The sequence below is a fragment of the Musca domestica genome, unplaced genomic scaffold, assembly GCF_030504385.1.
Source record: "Musca domestica strain aabys unplaced genomic scaffold, Musca_domestica.polishedcontigs.V.1.1 27, whole genome shotgun sequence".
NCBI classification, from domain to species: Eukaryota; Metazoa; Arthropoda; class Insecta; order Diptera; family Muscidae; genus Musca; species Musca domestica.
The window spans coordinates 1,615,552-1,630,660 of NW_026712286.1; the positions used below are offsets into that span (position 1 = coordinate 1,615,552).

The 15,109-nt window shown below is 36.3% G+C and overlaps 2 protein-coding genes across 3 annotated transcripts in view; both read right to left on the reverse strand.

The window, feature by feature from the left end:
• Positions 1–3,402: 3,402 nt before the first annotated feature.
• Positions 3,403–5,461, reverse strand: LOC101888572 (uncharacterized). Its single transcript, XM_005177106.3, has one exon. It carries the CDS (start codon positions 4,415–4,417, stop codon positions 3,494–3,496), a length of 924 nt encoding a protein of 307 aa, XP_005177163.1. The 5' UTR covers positions 4,418–5,461; the 3' UTR covers positions 3,403–3,493.
• Positions 5,462–10,812: 5,351 nt separating this feature from the next.
• The window catches only part of LOC101888173 (beta-1-syntrophin), a 60,215-nt gene continuing 55,918 nt past the window's right edge, over positions 10,813–15,109 (reverse strand). For both annotated transcript variants that reach the window (XM_011298087.3, XM_011298086.3), the window contains exon 10: positions 10,813–14,267. In XM_011298087.3, the coding sequence (XP_011296389.1) occupies positions 14,184–14,267 (84 nt within the window). In that variant the 3' untranslated portion in view covers positions 10,813–14,183. The remainder of the gene's footprint in view (positions 14,268–15,109) is intronic.

Genomic DNA, 15,109 nt, shown 5'->3' on the forward strand with positions numbered 1-15,109 from the left:
ACCAGTGAAATTCAAAAAAGTGCAAGAACTACACCGCAACAGAAAGCAAATAGACTCAAAAGAGCTAAAGATTTGCTTCACTGCCGAATTCGGTTTGGTGGTCTCCGATGAGAAAACATTCGTTGTCCAGCAGTTTGTAAACAAACAAAATGATCGTGTTTACTTGCCAAAGAGGTCAGCTGAAAATGTGCACCCTCGGTTGGCCACCAGAACTCAAGCGCCGGCCATGGCCGGCCATAACAGCCGATGGTCGCTCTCTGCTCGTATTAATCGACCGTGGCATCAGAATAAATGCCGAATATTATCGCGAAGGGTGGAGGGAGGGTGTATTAAAGCGTTGGGTACGCAAACATTTTGGGCGCAGACCTTGGACATTCCAACAGGACTCAGCACCATCGCACTCAGCACGCGCCACCCAAAATGGTTACAAAATGAGGTACTCGCTTAATTTCCAGCGCACAATGGCCACCAAAATCTCCGGATACTATTCCGTTGGACTATGATGTCTGGAGTATTTTGGAAAGCAAGATTGGCACTAAAAAATACCAAAGTGTCGATCACCTCAAGCAAGCGCAGTTTTTTATCTTAACCTCTATATGTATTTACCCAATTTTAATTTTATTGAGCACCAACTAGTTAATATAATCCAAATTGAATGGATTTTATCACAAACGAATTCAACCTGGCAGACAGTGTGTTAAATTTGGTGAAAATCGGTTAAGATATAGCTATAGGTCTCATATATATGATTCATCCGATTTTGTATTTAAGTCCCTCAGATCCGTAAAATACTCACCACAACGACCATATTTGGCGCCAGTTACCAGATCCAGCAAAAAAATACCTCTGCTAAATTTTACAGAGATCGGTTCAGATTTAGATATAGCTCCGATTTAAATCTACTTGCGATTTCACCCATAAAATGTAATATCAGCTAAAACAGGATTGATTTTGATGAATATAGGTTCAAACAAAAATGCCTGCGAAAATTAGTCACATGTACATAGTGGTATAGGGTATCATAAAGTCGGCCCGCCCGACTTTAAGACTTTCTTTAAATTTTCTTTTCCTTAAAAACACACATATTCCCAACAAATTTTGATATGGTAATCCACTTTTTCCCAAAAATATTGAATACAAATACTGATTGAACCGACAAACTTTAAAACACTGCCAAGAGATAATAAAAATCGTTATAGCCAAAGAAAACATGCATAAAAATCAAACAAATAGACAATCAGTTGCACAAAAGCCTATTGTCACAAACATGCAAGAACATATCTACACACACAAACATATATATATATATATATATATATATATATATATATATATATATATATATATATATATGTGTGTGTGTGTGTACGACATGCTTGCAGCAAATAAAAATCACATAGGCTTTTAGTGTATGGCGTTGAAACATGCGAACTTTATAGCACCTATGTGTGTATGTGTGTATGAATTCGTTTTGATGCGATAATGGCATATATGTATATGCATGCATGTGTGTGTGTGTCTGTTTGGCCAATGTGCATATAAATGACAAAATAAAAACAATATTTTCTCATGAAAATTCAATTAAGTTGCTTGAAATGTTGTTAGCACCTTAACTGGTTGGCTCTTTTCCCCCACATTGTGTGTGTCTCTTTTTCGCACTCTCCGACCAACACCACTGGCTGGAATGGAAAACAAAAGTAACAACATTGGCCGCATCACGAGCCCATATGAAAATCCCGACTTACATGCCAGGGTGCTGCTACGTGCACAAATGCCAATCATTACCATTTGTAATTTATTTAAGTATGCAGTTCGAGTGTGAGTGTGTTTGTGTGTGTTCATGATAATGATATTTTCCCACCCTGGCATCCGCTGTGTCATCAGGTACCGAGAGGGGCAAATGTGTGATAATGTTGCCAAAACATATTGAATTTAAATCCTTTCTGTCACTACTGCACTCCTAACTGCATTTTCATGAACTAGATTGTCACGGATGTTGGTTGGTTGGATGGTTCGGCAAATCTATGCCATGATGCCACCAGGTGTTCTTTGCCACTTTTCTTGCACCCCGCTTTCATGTTTTTCACAAGTCTTGAGTGCAGAGCAGACCCCTTTGCCATTATGGGAAGATAATACTTTCAATTATATTTTGGGTGCCAGTGTATGTGTGTGAGTGAGTGTCTGTGTGAGAGTGCCAGAATTTTCACACAATTTCACCACATTGCCAATATTTTTTAGCTGTTTTGCGGATTTGCACATGTAATGAACCTTGGCATCCAACATATTTACAGCTGGCATTATTATTTTTTTTTTTTTGGGAGTAGAGATGCAGTTGAGGATAGAATTTTTTCAAAATGAAAAACTTAGAATTCGATCAAATAAGAAAACATGGGAATAATCGAAAATTAAGCTACTAAGCAGATAAATAGGGATAATGGGAAATTTAGCTGCTAGGCTAACAAATTGTCCTGGAAAATCTTGTGAGCCGGAGGAATATTTAGTCTGTTCATCTTGAATGAAAAATAGATAATTCATATTTGCTAGATTTTACTCGCGAGTGAAAATTTCTCGAGAGATTGAGTGCTCGAAGCATATGAATATACTCTTTGCTCTTTTGTTGGAAAGAATGATAGAGCTTCTGTTTGAGAAATCATAATGGGAGTCCAACTGCTCGAAATAGAGTAAGGGTTTACTAAAGGAATAAAATCGATTGGATTTTTTTTGTTTGCGGATTTCTTTAATGGTGCTGTGAACGAGAAGGGGCGGGGGTGGGGGAATCTTAGTCAAGAAGAGGGAAATCAGAATATTGCAAGGTACCGGTATATATTTTTTTAATTTTCTTTTTTTATTCGAATTCGTACTCCTGCCCGAATTTGTTTAATATAATCAAACTTGCTCCTATTTTATTGGAAAAAATTCTACCATACCCTGAGTACTGATTCCTAGGAGTCTTTCAAAAATTCTCCACGAATATTCACAATTCAATATTTAGCTTAAGTATAAATTCGTCCATTCTTTACTCCAAAAAGAGAATCCAATCCTATTCCTCCAATTCATACCCTAAAGAGAATCCAATCCCATTCTCTCGAGAGAATCTTAATTTACGACCTAGAAGGGAGAGAAAAAATTGTTCATATTCTCTTCTCTGAAAACAACATTCCCCTTTTAACAATACTATTTCTATGTAAGAGGAGAGAGAAAAACACTCATTTATATTCGTTCTCTCAAAAAAAAAAAAAACTCTTTTTTATAAAACATTCCTTTATTGTCCCGGTAATCCTTTGAAAATTCAAACAAATCTCAAATCAATTTCGTTTAATAATTATTTATTTATTCGATAATAATAGTCTTTACATTCTTACATAACTACTAACGTAAATATATTACAGAGATTCGTTTTTTTACCTAAACTTCTAAAAAGTGGGGAAAATACTGTTTTCAAAACAACAAACAACATTGAGACGGAAACTTTTTTTTTAAATTTCATAACTTTTTACAAACTATGAACATAGTTCACCAAAAGCGAGTCGTCCACACTGCTGGGCACAATCTCCACCGACTGGACAATGGGCTGTAAATGCAAATCGCTATCGACATCGGCGTAAACACCACCCTCTTCAATGATTTCAGCATCGGCAGTATCGACCAGAACGTAATCGGCCTCAGATTCACTCAAAACAATTGCCTCCAAATTGGAATTTTTCACTTCCTTGGGCTCTTCATCCATTGCCACCACAACAGGGGAAGCTTCCGAGGTTTCCTCAGGTTTGCTGGAGTCCTTCTTCTTTTCCTCATAGAGAGTGTCATTGATGGGAAATAGTTTGGTGGTGGGAATGGGGGTTGTCACCTGGGGTACCTCTGACTTCTCTCCTTCGTCTTCTTCTTCTTTAGTTTCTGGAGCCAAGGTGGTGACTTCTTCAGCCAAACTTGAATCAGTGGTTGTGGGTTCAACCGTGGTGGCATCCGTACTATTTTCCGATGTATCCAACTCCTCGGATTCTTCAAAATTCTCTTCTGGCAATTTTGGTTTCTCCACCAATTTGGGGGTACTCAACAACAACAGTTTTCCAAACTTTTCTTCTTGCACCGAGGGTTCAGGGGATTGCTTTGATTCTGAGGGTGCCGAATCCATTAACGTTTGATCCACAATGAGTATGGTCGCCTCTTCATCTCTTGATAAAGCTCCCAAATATTCGGGCATAGTTGTAGTTTCCTCCTCCTCATCCACCTTGATGTCATCTGTCAGAGATATTTGAGTTGTAGGATCCACTTGTTCCGTTGTAACTGACTCCACTGTTGTCACCTCAATTTTATCCTTCATTTCCTCCGAGCCACTGCGTATCACAGCTGCCTGGACAGCCACCAAGAGGCCCAATGCCAGCAGAACACAAACTTGGGAACTTTGTTTAGCCATCATTTTCCTTTGAGTTGTTAAAATTGTTGAGAATATTTTGAAACTAATTCGAAAACTGCCCACCAACTGCGTTATATAGCCGTAATCAGATATTCCAGCTGAATCGAGTGTCGCAACTCATTTTCAGAACATTCTATGGCGGATTGATGGGAATCACCGAGCAAATGGCTTCTTGCCAATTGTTTCATTGGCTGACCTCGAATGTGGCCAAAGTTGTGGTGTCAGGTTTGTTGTCGTGCTTTGCTTTGCTTTGTTTGTTTTTTTTTTGTTGGTGATGCGGAAGCCGGAAATGTAAGTACAGCGAGCAATGACTGGCCGATCGATGATGATTCATTGGCTCACTTTTGTTTTGTTTATTATTAATTAAAGTTCAATTAAATATGGTCATAAACAAAATCGCTCGACCAGACCAGAAAAGTCCAAGCCGAGTTCATTACACTTCAATAGAACAACGCGGTCGAGCAAAAGATGGGCACGAATGTCTCCAAAAGGTTGGGCGTCCCCAAAGTGTTTTGGTCTGTTTGTTATTGTCTATTTCACTCTCTTTTCCTATGCCCCCTCTTCCCTCTCCCCTTCGCGACGGTAGCCGGTTTTTTTTTTGTTTTTTGTCCACCTTTGATTCCGGCACGTTCAAGCTACCAAGCGAACGACTAACAAAGTGTCGGACTTTGTATGCCAGGCACGTCAAAACATGTTGCCAACTGACAATTTAATATTAGCAGTATTTAATTTTTGTTTTCATGCCACGGGATTTATTTACAAGCATTTCATTTGGACTCCTCCAAACTCCTTGCCATACTCCCCCTCTCATCCTGTGATGAGTGTCCTGACGCTGGCTCCCAAAGTGTCTGGGGGACACACTTTTCCATTTCATTTGCGTTATACGTGTGGCAACTTCTTGATGTGGCGGCACCCATCTGCAAAATATGTGACTGATACTCCGCCGTCCCCCCTTGAATTGATGTGGACAATCGGTGGTTTCTGCATCTGGGCATCCAATGATATTCAGTTAGCGAATCCGCAGCAGCATCCATATCTCCAGCAAATTCCGTGCGTGCGTGTGTGTGTGGAGTATTTCTATTTAGCCAACAAACTAAAACCACATCGACCCAACGCTTGACAGCTTGTGGAACGTAGACGGTACGATGACGTCAAAACGACGAACTGAAGAAACAACCATCAGCCAGAGTGAAATTTCACAATCATTGAGTTTGTGTTAGGAAAATGTTTGTGTAACAAATGGAGGGAAATTCTAAACACACACAGATACACACATGCATATATTTATGGATGTGTTGCTGAGCAGGACGAACAGTACTTGTAAATGCTTTCGCATGCGGCGCCTCTTGGTGCTCTCTGGCATTTAACTCGTTGAGAATTCGCATTAATGCCAGTTGACCGATTTGCTTTTATGCAAGATTGGTCTCGTTTGATCTATGCATATACAAATGCTTATCCTTTTAGAATACGTTGTCCTTGTTCTTGGTCTGGTCTGTATCGTTTTTCTGCTTTCGAGGTGCACTCGAGAAAAAAATTTGGAAAAAAAAATGTTGAAAGATTGCCATGATGGTCTATTTGGGTGACCTGGATCATTTGCCCTTCAGAGAGCTCCTATCACTTGATGAGACTCCCTCATCGATGTTTCTTCGAGGCAATACATCCTTTGCCATTATGGAAGTCTTGTTTCCGCCTGTCCATGATGAGATCGTTCAGTGCCACCATAAGACATGAGTGAAGAGCTCCGATTTGTTAGTGAGAAATCTTCGCGAGCAGGAGTGCCAAAGCAAAAACTTTACTCTCCGCTCTATTATGTTATATGGGAGTGCTCGAAAGTGTTTTGATGTTGTTGTTGATAAGATAAGGCGGATAGGGAATGAAGGATGTTATTTTCATTTTTTTTTATGAGATTGGCGACAATGGACATCAACGAATTTATTTTCCTTTGCAGATTTGTGTTATACACATACAAACAAAAAGTAGTCGGTAAGAGTAGAATCTGCTCGATTTTGAGAGAATTTTACTCCCTCTCGGAAAAGAGCAAAGCATAATGGCTCTTTAACTCAAGTGGCTCAAAAAAATAGAGTACACTCAACAATTTTTTTACCCGCAGGAGTATTGAGATTGACATTGAAAGAGTTTCTCACTCTACTCGACTTCGATCGAGCATCTAAGTCTCCCTGAGTCCAATATTTTATTTTGCGGATAAAAAAGCTTTGGGCATGACATATGTTTTCCAGTTTGTGGCACGATTTCTATTGAATTAATTGTCCTTTGACACTTCTGGTATCGACCACAGCCTAGAAGTTTTCGTTTTTGTTTTGTTTGTTGGCTACTAAGTATCTCCTCAATAATTTTTCCTCCTCTGTGCAGTTTGGAATTTCTGTACAGAATCAACCTTCGAGCTCACGGTTTTAACCTCCTCCAAAGGATTTTTTACGATAGCCTCCTCAGCGTGTAACATGCCTCATCCATGAAGGGTTAAGTATTTGGTTTTTTCAAATAATTGATTTTTTTGACTCCTTTCAGAAGAAGGTCAGAGTACCCTAATTCCCTGTCCCGTCGCTGCTATATATTTAGTTTGTTCCTTTGTTTTCCATGAAAATTTTTTGCTCTTTGTAGTGCTCTTGGCAAATCAAAACTCTCGAGTGAAAATTAAATAAATTACGGACAGTTTCTCTGAGTGTATGTGCATTTGCCTTCCTCTCTCTGCTCCTCTCTCTCACACTCACCCATTTCACACTCATTCGACTACCTTCACTCCACAGCATGCAATGGAGTTTAGAGTTGTCTATGCATTCATGCGTTAAACTTGCACCATGACTTCAATTTCTTGCTTTTGTTGCTTTTTGTGTTAAATACGTAAGAGCTGGACGTTTTCATTTCTCTTACATGGCTGATGGTAACCTTCGGTCTGTGTCCACATCCATTCACGTACGGTGTAGCCAACAATTGCAGATAGCAAACAGCAATCTCTGGTTATTTATGTGTGAGTGTGTGTGTGTTTGTATGTGTGTGTGTAATTCGTGTATAACCCAAGTAAACGGCATTAGTTTCGATTTTTCATTTAAATTAGAATACTTTTTGGTATGACTTATTCTGCAACAACAACAACAGCAACAACAAAAACGAAGAAGAAGAAGAAGTAGGTAACTGCTTGCAGCAACATGAGTAACACAAAAAAGTAGGAACAACACACACACATACCCTGAACCTTAAACGTCATCCTTTTGCCATGCTAGACTGAGGTGTAATGGAGCAGAACATCGTCGTCATCATCATCATCGAGTTTTCAGAAAGATTAATGAAATTTCAGTTGTGGTTGGTTGGTTGGATGGCTGAATGGCTGGCTGTTCGACTAGATGGATGGGATAGGATGGCATGGAGTGGGGTGGGTTGGGATAGCTGGATTGGATAGATGGATGTCTGAGCTGGCAAACAATTTCTCTTCTCATTGTAGATCCTGTAAATACAGATGTACCTACCTACCCACACACACACACACACATACTCGCACCCACATACAAGTTGTGTGCATGTTGTGCGCAAATCATACTCAAACCTATTTATAATTTTCCATAAAGACTTTACAACTAAATGTAATTTAGAAAATTCCGTGGTAAATATTATTCAGCTGGAAAGTGCATTACGCTTAACTACACACACACATACATACGTACATAGAGACTTACTTGTTATAAGATACTTACATAAGATACATATTAAATGTTTCCTGGAAAGTTTGTATTTTATGTAAGACACTTAGGTTGGCAGGAAGTAATACAGCTATTGTTAGATTATTAGGGCTTCGTAATGAATGTGAATTCTATTTTCAGGATGAAGTTATTGCACTTACCGGATGTTGAAACGGATTGTAAACGAGGTCTCCAAAATCAATTATTACTTGGGGAGTAGTGTACGTCGGAAAACTTTAAGTTTACCGTGTATTAGTATTGGGTTATTTATAAAAGATTCTCAATCCTGAAACACTGATCATTCTGAAGAAGTTTGGGATATTTTGCGGGGTTTGTAGTAGGCCAAACGCAATTTGGTGTCGCGGCAAGTCTTTGGGAGCCGGGGTTTGTAACGCTGTCCATTTGGAATTGTCTTTTTCAGCAGTTATACTTTGTTACACGACATGATATAATCGTAGCCAAACTAAAATGTGCTTGTATCGCTTTAAGTGGCGCCCAATGTTTTGAAACTTTCTAGAGTTCGTTGAATGATGATCGAATACCAGGTTGTTCTTCTGCTTTTCGTTTTGTGTCGTGTTTTCTTATCAACCCTTAATGGGCTGCCAAGGGAGCAGCTTGACTGTCTACCACCGAAATCTTCGAATTTTATACTTTTTTCAAATTTTTTTCTTAAAAAAATTTCGTTTTTTCGTACGTGTTTCCTTTGTGGAACGAAGAGCAATTTGTAGATATGACTCTAAACTGGAGGTTTTTTTGGTATATTTTATACAGGGAAAGATCAAAAAACTCCAACAAACTTCAGACTGCTGTCATTTCTAAGCCACTCGTCCGACAGCTGTTAAAATTATTCCAGTGACAGCTCCTTATATTGTTTACAAGCGTACAAAAGCATTTTGCTGAGAATTTTCCAGAAAAAAGTTATTCGTGGTGGAATAGAAGCGTGATAGTGTGATTTCTTTATATTTGGCTCGAAAACCACAAAGCACTTCAGCAGTTAAATGTGAATAAATCTTTTGTGTCTCGTACCATCGCTCGTTATCGTGATACTGGTAGCGCAGCCCGACGTCAAGGAAGTGGAAGAAAACAGCAACATCAGCTGAAATGGTTTGAAAATTAAATAAGCGACTTGATCGAAACCCGTGTCGCAGTTGCCGAAAAATGGCTCGTTAGCTGAACATATCGTAATATTCCATTCGGAAAATATTGAAAAATAAGTTCGGGGTAGTCCTTGAAATTCCAAAAAGTACAAGAACTTATACCGCAACAGAAAGAAAATAAACTCAAAAGAGCTAAAGAGTTGCCTCGCTTGGCCGAAATTGATGAACTGCCGAATTTGGTGATCTCCGATGAGAAAATATTCGTTGTCCAGCTGTTTGTATACAAACAAAATTATCGTGTTTACTCGCCAAAGAGGTCAGCTGAAAATGTGCACCTTCGGTTGGCAACCAGAACTCAAGAGCCGACCATGGTGATGGTGTGAGCCGCCATAACAGTCAATGGTTGCTCTCTGCTCGTATTAATCGATCGTGGCATCAGAATAAATGCCGAATATTATCGCGAAAATATTCTGGAGGGTGTATTAAAGCCTTGGGCACGCAAACATTTTGACCGCAGACCTTGGGCATCCAACATGACTCAGCACCATCGCACTCAGCACGCGCCATCCACGAATGGTTACAAAATGATGGTCTCGCATCATTTCCAGCGCACAATGGCCACCAAAATCTCCGGATACCAATCTGTTGGACAATTGCGCCTGGAGTATTTTGGAAAGCAAGGTTGGCACTAAAAAATACCAAAGTGTCGATCCCCTCAAGCAAGCGCTTCGTCGGGAATGGACCAAACTACCCCAGTGCAACATTCGGGCAGCGTGTGACGGTTTCATTGGCCGTTTGAAGGCCATAATTCGTGCCAAAGGTGACCAAATCGAACAAATCTAAACTTATTCTAAAATTTGATGCTATTTCCGACATTTTTTGCTTTCATTCAATAAAATTTAGAAAACAATATAAAAATGATGGCGTTTGACTTTGTTGTTTTATCTCACCCTGTTCACTTCTGGTACAAAACTGTACAAATTCTTCTCCCAGAAATTCAGCCAAATCTTACATTAACACTCCCACAGTGACCCAAATTTCAGAATGTAGTGCTTTAAAAATTTTTTTCTTAAAATACGGCAGTATTCCACCTCTTCTGACCCACATTGATCCAAATTTACTCTTAGTACCCTTTTTAGCACGAATTTCATAAAAAGAAAGCCTTATTTCGCCTTTACATTTATATGAGAGAGAGAGCGCGAGTGTCAAATTTCAAGTTTATAGATTCTGCTGGTTTTATACGTTGTCGTTTCTCTTTAAGGATCCATTAAGGCGATATATATGGCACATTAATTTGAAAGGTTTTTTAGTCAAGTGGAACGGGATTTTTGCAGCGGAATATCTACATTGTTCGGGATTTTATTTTAGAGGCAAAGCTGTTCCTATATTTAGTCGTGATAAATTAATTAATTTTATTTAAAGATTTAAAAAAATTAATTAAAATGATTGAGCCAATATTGAGTTGTTTTTAGTGCTATTACTTATCTACGAAAATATCGTGGATTCAAAATTGCATTATTTGTACCAACATTGCCGGAAAAGATTTCCTTTTTCTAGGTTCCCCTATGAAGTAGTGCGAGATATCCTTTCCCCTTTTGAATAAAACACATTTGTTTTGATTTCCATTAAATTGTCTTTATATTTTCTTTTTCGTTCAATTTTTTTGAATTTTTCTGGTTTCTTAGTCCTTTTGTATTGCACATTAGTTTTGGTTTTCTTTTTGGTTTTTGGTAAATTAAAAAGAGAATTATGCTAAATATGTTTGATATTCTTTTTTCCTTTGTGGGGTCATTGGCTAAAGTAATGGAAAAACATTTAGAAATATTCAAATGTATGTGGGTTTCGAATACCTTGACGCCAATCAAACATTTCCCGAGTCTACTACTTAAGAATAGAGATTGAAAAAAAAATAGACAAACTATAATAATAAATATTGTGATTTAAATATTCTAAATGAAAAACAAATAAACTATATTCGATTCTTATATATATGTATGTATAGATGAATTAGAGGTGATCTACAATTATACATGTGATTTGATATTTTTGTTTTCAATTTCCATTTTTTACTTAAATAAGTCATAGCATATGTAGGTGTATATATATGTTTGAATAATTTTTTTTTTATTTTGCAAATTTCTATAGTAGATTATTTTCCTTTAATTTTAGATTTTTTATTTGTTAAGTTTTGTATAATTATAAAATATTTGAAAGAGGCTTGTTTTTCTTGTTTTTTTTTTCTTTTGTAGAATAAAAAAGTATTGAATTTTCCATCTTCTTTTGTTCCTTTTGATATATGTTTTTTGCTTTCTTCTTTTTTTTTTTTGTTTTGTCAGAGGGAGAGAGAGAATATATATAGAGTACTTAGAATAATATCAAGTATATGTATGTGTGTTGTATGTACGAATATATATGTTTGCATGTATCGTATCGTATGTAGTATTGTTCTCCTTCTAAGTATGTATATATAATTATATGAATGTTTTGTTTTTTATGTATATTTATATAGGTATTGTAAATTTCTGTGGATATGTTGAAATTCGTGTAATGATGAAAGGACATGGAAAAATTATAAGACATAGATATGTATGCATGTGTATTTGTATGTATGTATGTGTGTGGGCATACAACAATGATCCAATCAAAAGAAATCTCTTTGAAGTGAATTAACAAACAGATGGCCTTCATTTGTTTTTTTTTTTTTTTTTGCGAATCAGAATAGCTTCATAACAATTCAATTTTAATTTAGAAAATATTGGAATTGGAAGATATGGTTGAGGGGTGTTATGAATTGAAATTGAAACAATGCTCTTTTGTAATATGACTATCAAAACAGAAGAATAACAAGTAAAAAAGCTGTAAGTTCGGCCAGGACTGATTAAGATCTTCTAATACGAAATTTGAAACGATTCCGGTGAATAATGTTGCTGAAAACGTCAAGATACCGACTATCGGGAGGTACCGTTATATGGGAGCTATACGAAGACGTGGACCTGCACAGACAATTTTCTGTCTTGGGCTGTAGTATCCATTACAAACTTCAACTACCAAATTTGAAACAATTCCGGTAAATAATGTCGCTAAAATCGTCAAAATACCGAATATCGGGAGGAACCCGTATATGGGGGCCATACGAAGACGTGGACTTGCATACACAAATTTTTGCCATAGGCTGTAGTACCCATTACGAACTTTAAATACTAAATTTGAAATAATTCCGGTAAATAATTTCGCTAAAATCATGAAAGTACCGAATATTGGATATTCAATACCAAAAATCCTGCATGTAGACATAACATACATTTGAGCAAAATTTTTTAAACCTACTTCAATTCGTTCGGAAGCTAGAGTGATTTCCAGAGACGGACGGACATAGCTAGATCGACATAGAATTTTACGCTGATCAAAAATATATATACTTTGTGGGGTCTGAAATGTATATTTCGAGGTGTTACAAACGGAATGACAAACTTAATATATCCTCCATACTGTGGTGGAGGGTATAACAATGGGTTCCCTTAAAGATTGTGAATCAAATTGATTTATTCCACAGCATGGATTGTGAAAATCCACATTTGAAATTGAAATTTTTGCTCTGTCTAGTCCTGCAAGAATCTATTAAATTTGCAATGTTCTTCGAAATCATAAAGGGAAATCGGTTACCGTAGTAAAAACGTTTGCATACTTGCAGCTCTGGAAGAGGCCATTTGTGTTGAAGTCAAAATGAATTATTTTTTCTTGGAAGAAATTAGACCCACTTTTTAGTAGTTTGTGCAATCAAAAATGGATTCAAATCCCAAATCAAAAAATATTTATATCACATTTCAGCTGAAATTTATGAAATATTTTGATCCACTTCAAGACAACCCCACAACCTGAACCTTGAACACCTTCGCTTTTTTTTCCTCACATGTCCACCTACAATGCTTAAATTTGCTAGAAATTTTCCATTCTCTTTTCTGATTATGTTGTCGTTGTGGTTGTTGTTGCAATACAACCAGCACAGATTATTTGTCTGGCATGTCTGTCTGTCTGTCTGTTTGTTTATCTGTCCTGTTTGGTGCTGTGATTTACTGTTTGTTTTATGGCCATAAAATTTGCCTTTTCCTACTTTGGCCAACAACTCCATGGGAATGTGGACCAACTAATGTCACAAGCCCAACACAGACACACATACCAACAAACTTACAGATCGAATCGGACAATAATAACAACCACAACAAAAAAATATTAAAAATTAATTAAATATTATGCAAATATTTTCCATAAATATTAATTAAATTGAGTGTGTGTGTGTGTGTGTATGTATATAGGGAGTGTGTGAGTGTCGTTGTGAATGTGCAGGCGACTGTTTACATGTGCCCAGAATTTATGTAAACAATATTTGTAATACATACTTATGTTACATGGAATCACATACATATGTGCCCACACATGTAAATGTGTAGGCGATCAATGAAATGGTTTATTAGCATTCTAGAATTCCAGGGAAAAGGTGATTGGAAAACACTTAAATTGCAATTTTCCAATTTCATTTAAACGATATGTTTTTTGGGAAGGAGTTTGACTTTTTTTCCATCCTTGTTTTCATTCATTACTTATTAAGAAAAGGAAGCTCCATTAATTGTTTCTCCGGTGCATATTATTTCACCTTTGAGTGGGAGTATATGTGTGTCGGGACAGGGAAGGGAAGTTGGGAAGAAAGGAAATTTTACATTGAATTTCTATTTAATTAAATTGTGTTGTTTATTGATTTCTAAATTGTTCTTCAATGTCTTTGTGTTTATAATTTTTGGTTTCCTCTAAATTTCCATTTGATCAGAAATTTCTTTATTGTTTAAGTATGAAATTACAAAAAATTTGGTTTCGGTTTTCTTCTGTTTTTGGGGGGTTTCTTGGATTTTCTTTTCTTGGAATTTTCAACTATTTTACCTTTTCTTGATGATATTATTTAGATTTTATTGCATTCGTTTCATTCGTTTACACGATATTGTGTACTTTGGCCGACAGACAGTTGTGCAGAACAAATACCACAGGCTTGGGGCAGCACTCCATATCCAGTTCCTGCAAGAGAGGGGAGATTTGATTTTCACAAGTTAATTTCATTAAAATTTTGTTGAAGAACACAAGTTTAAAAGGGCCCAAAACCACAAGTTTTTTCCAAAAAAATATCATATTAAAGTAAATTTATGCAAAGATTTAACATTTTTAAAGCCTACTTTTTGGCGCTCCCAACAAGTTTTAAACTTAAAATATATATATATATATATATATATATATATATATATATATATATATATATATATATATATATATTTTTTTTTTTTTTTTTTTTTTTTAACTTAAAATATATAAAAAACTTAAAATGTATAAAAATATAATACACTTATTCTATATTACGCCATATATATTTATAGCTATGACAGCGCTACAATAAAAAGAAAAAATTAAATTTTTAAAAATTTTAACAATCGAAAGATTTCAAAGATTTAAAAAATTTTTTTTATTCAGGACTTTAAAAATTTCAAAATTTTTATTATTTTATTTCAAAATGAATTTTATATTTATTTCAAAATTAGTTTATCTCTTTCGTTTCATTGGAGTATCTCTTTCATTATTTTGTCCACCTATGCTTAAGAGTCCCATAAAAGGACGAACCTTTTGATTTCTAAAACAACTTCTCTTTGTTTTCTCTTTAGAATGTGTAAAACGGAGTTTCTGTGAGAAATAATTTATAAATATGTCTCATTATTTCAAACACACGGTCTTAATAGGAGAATTGCATTGGTTCCGTATATTCCCTCTCATTTTTTCTCAGACAATTTTCCCCATTATTCTCTTGTTAATCTTCATATTGTGTTTCTCTGAGTTAATTGTTCTTTTCTCTCCCATTATCTCTTTAATTC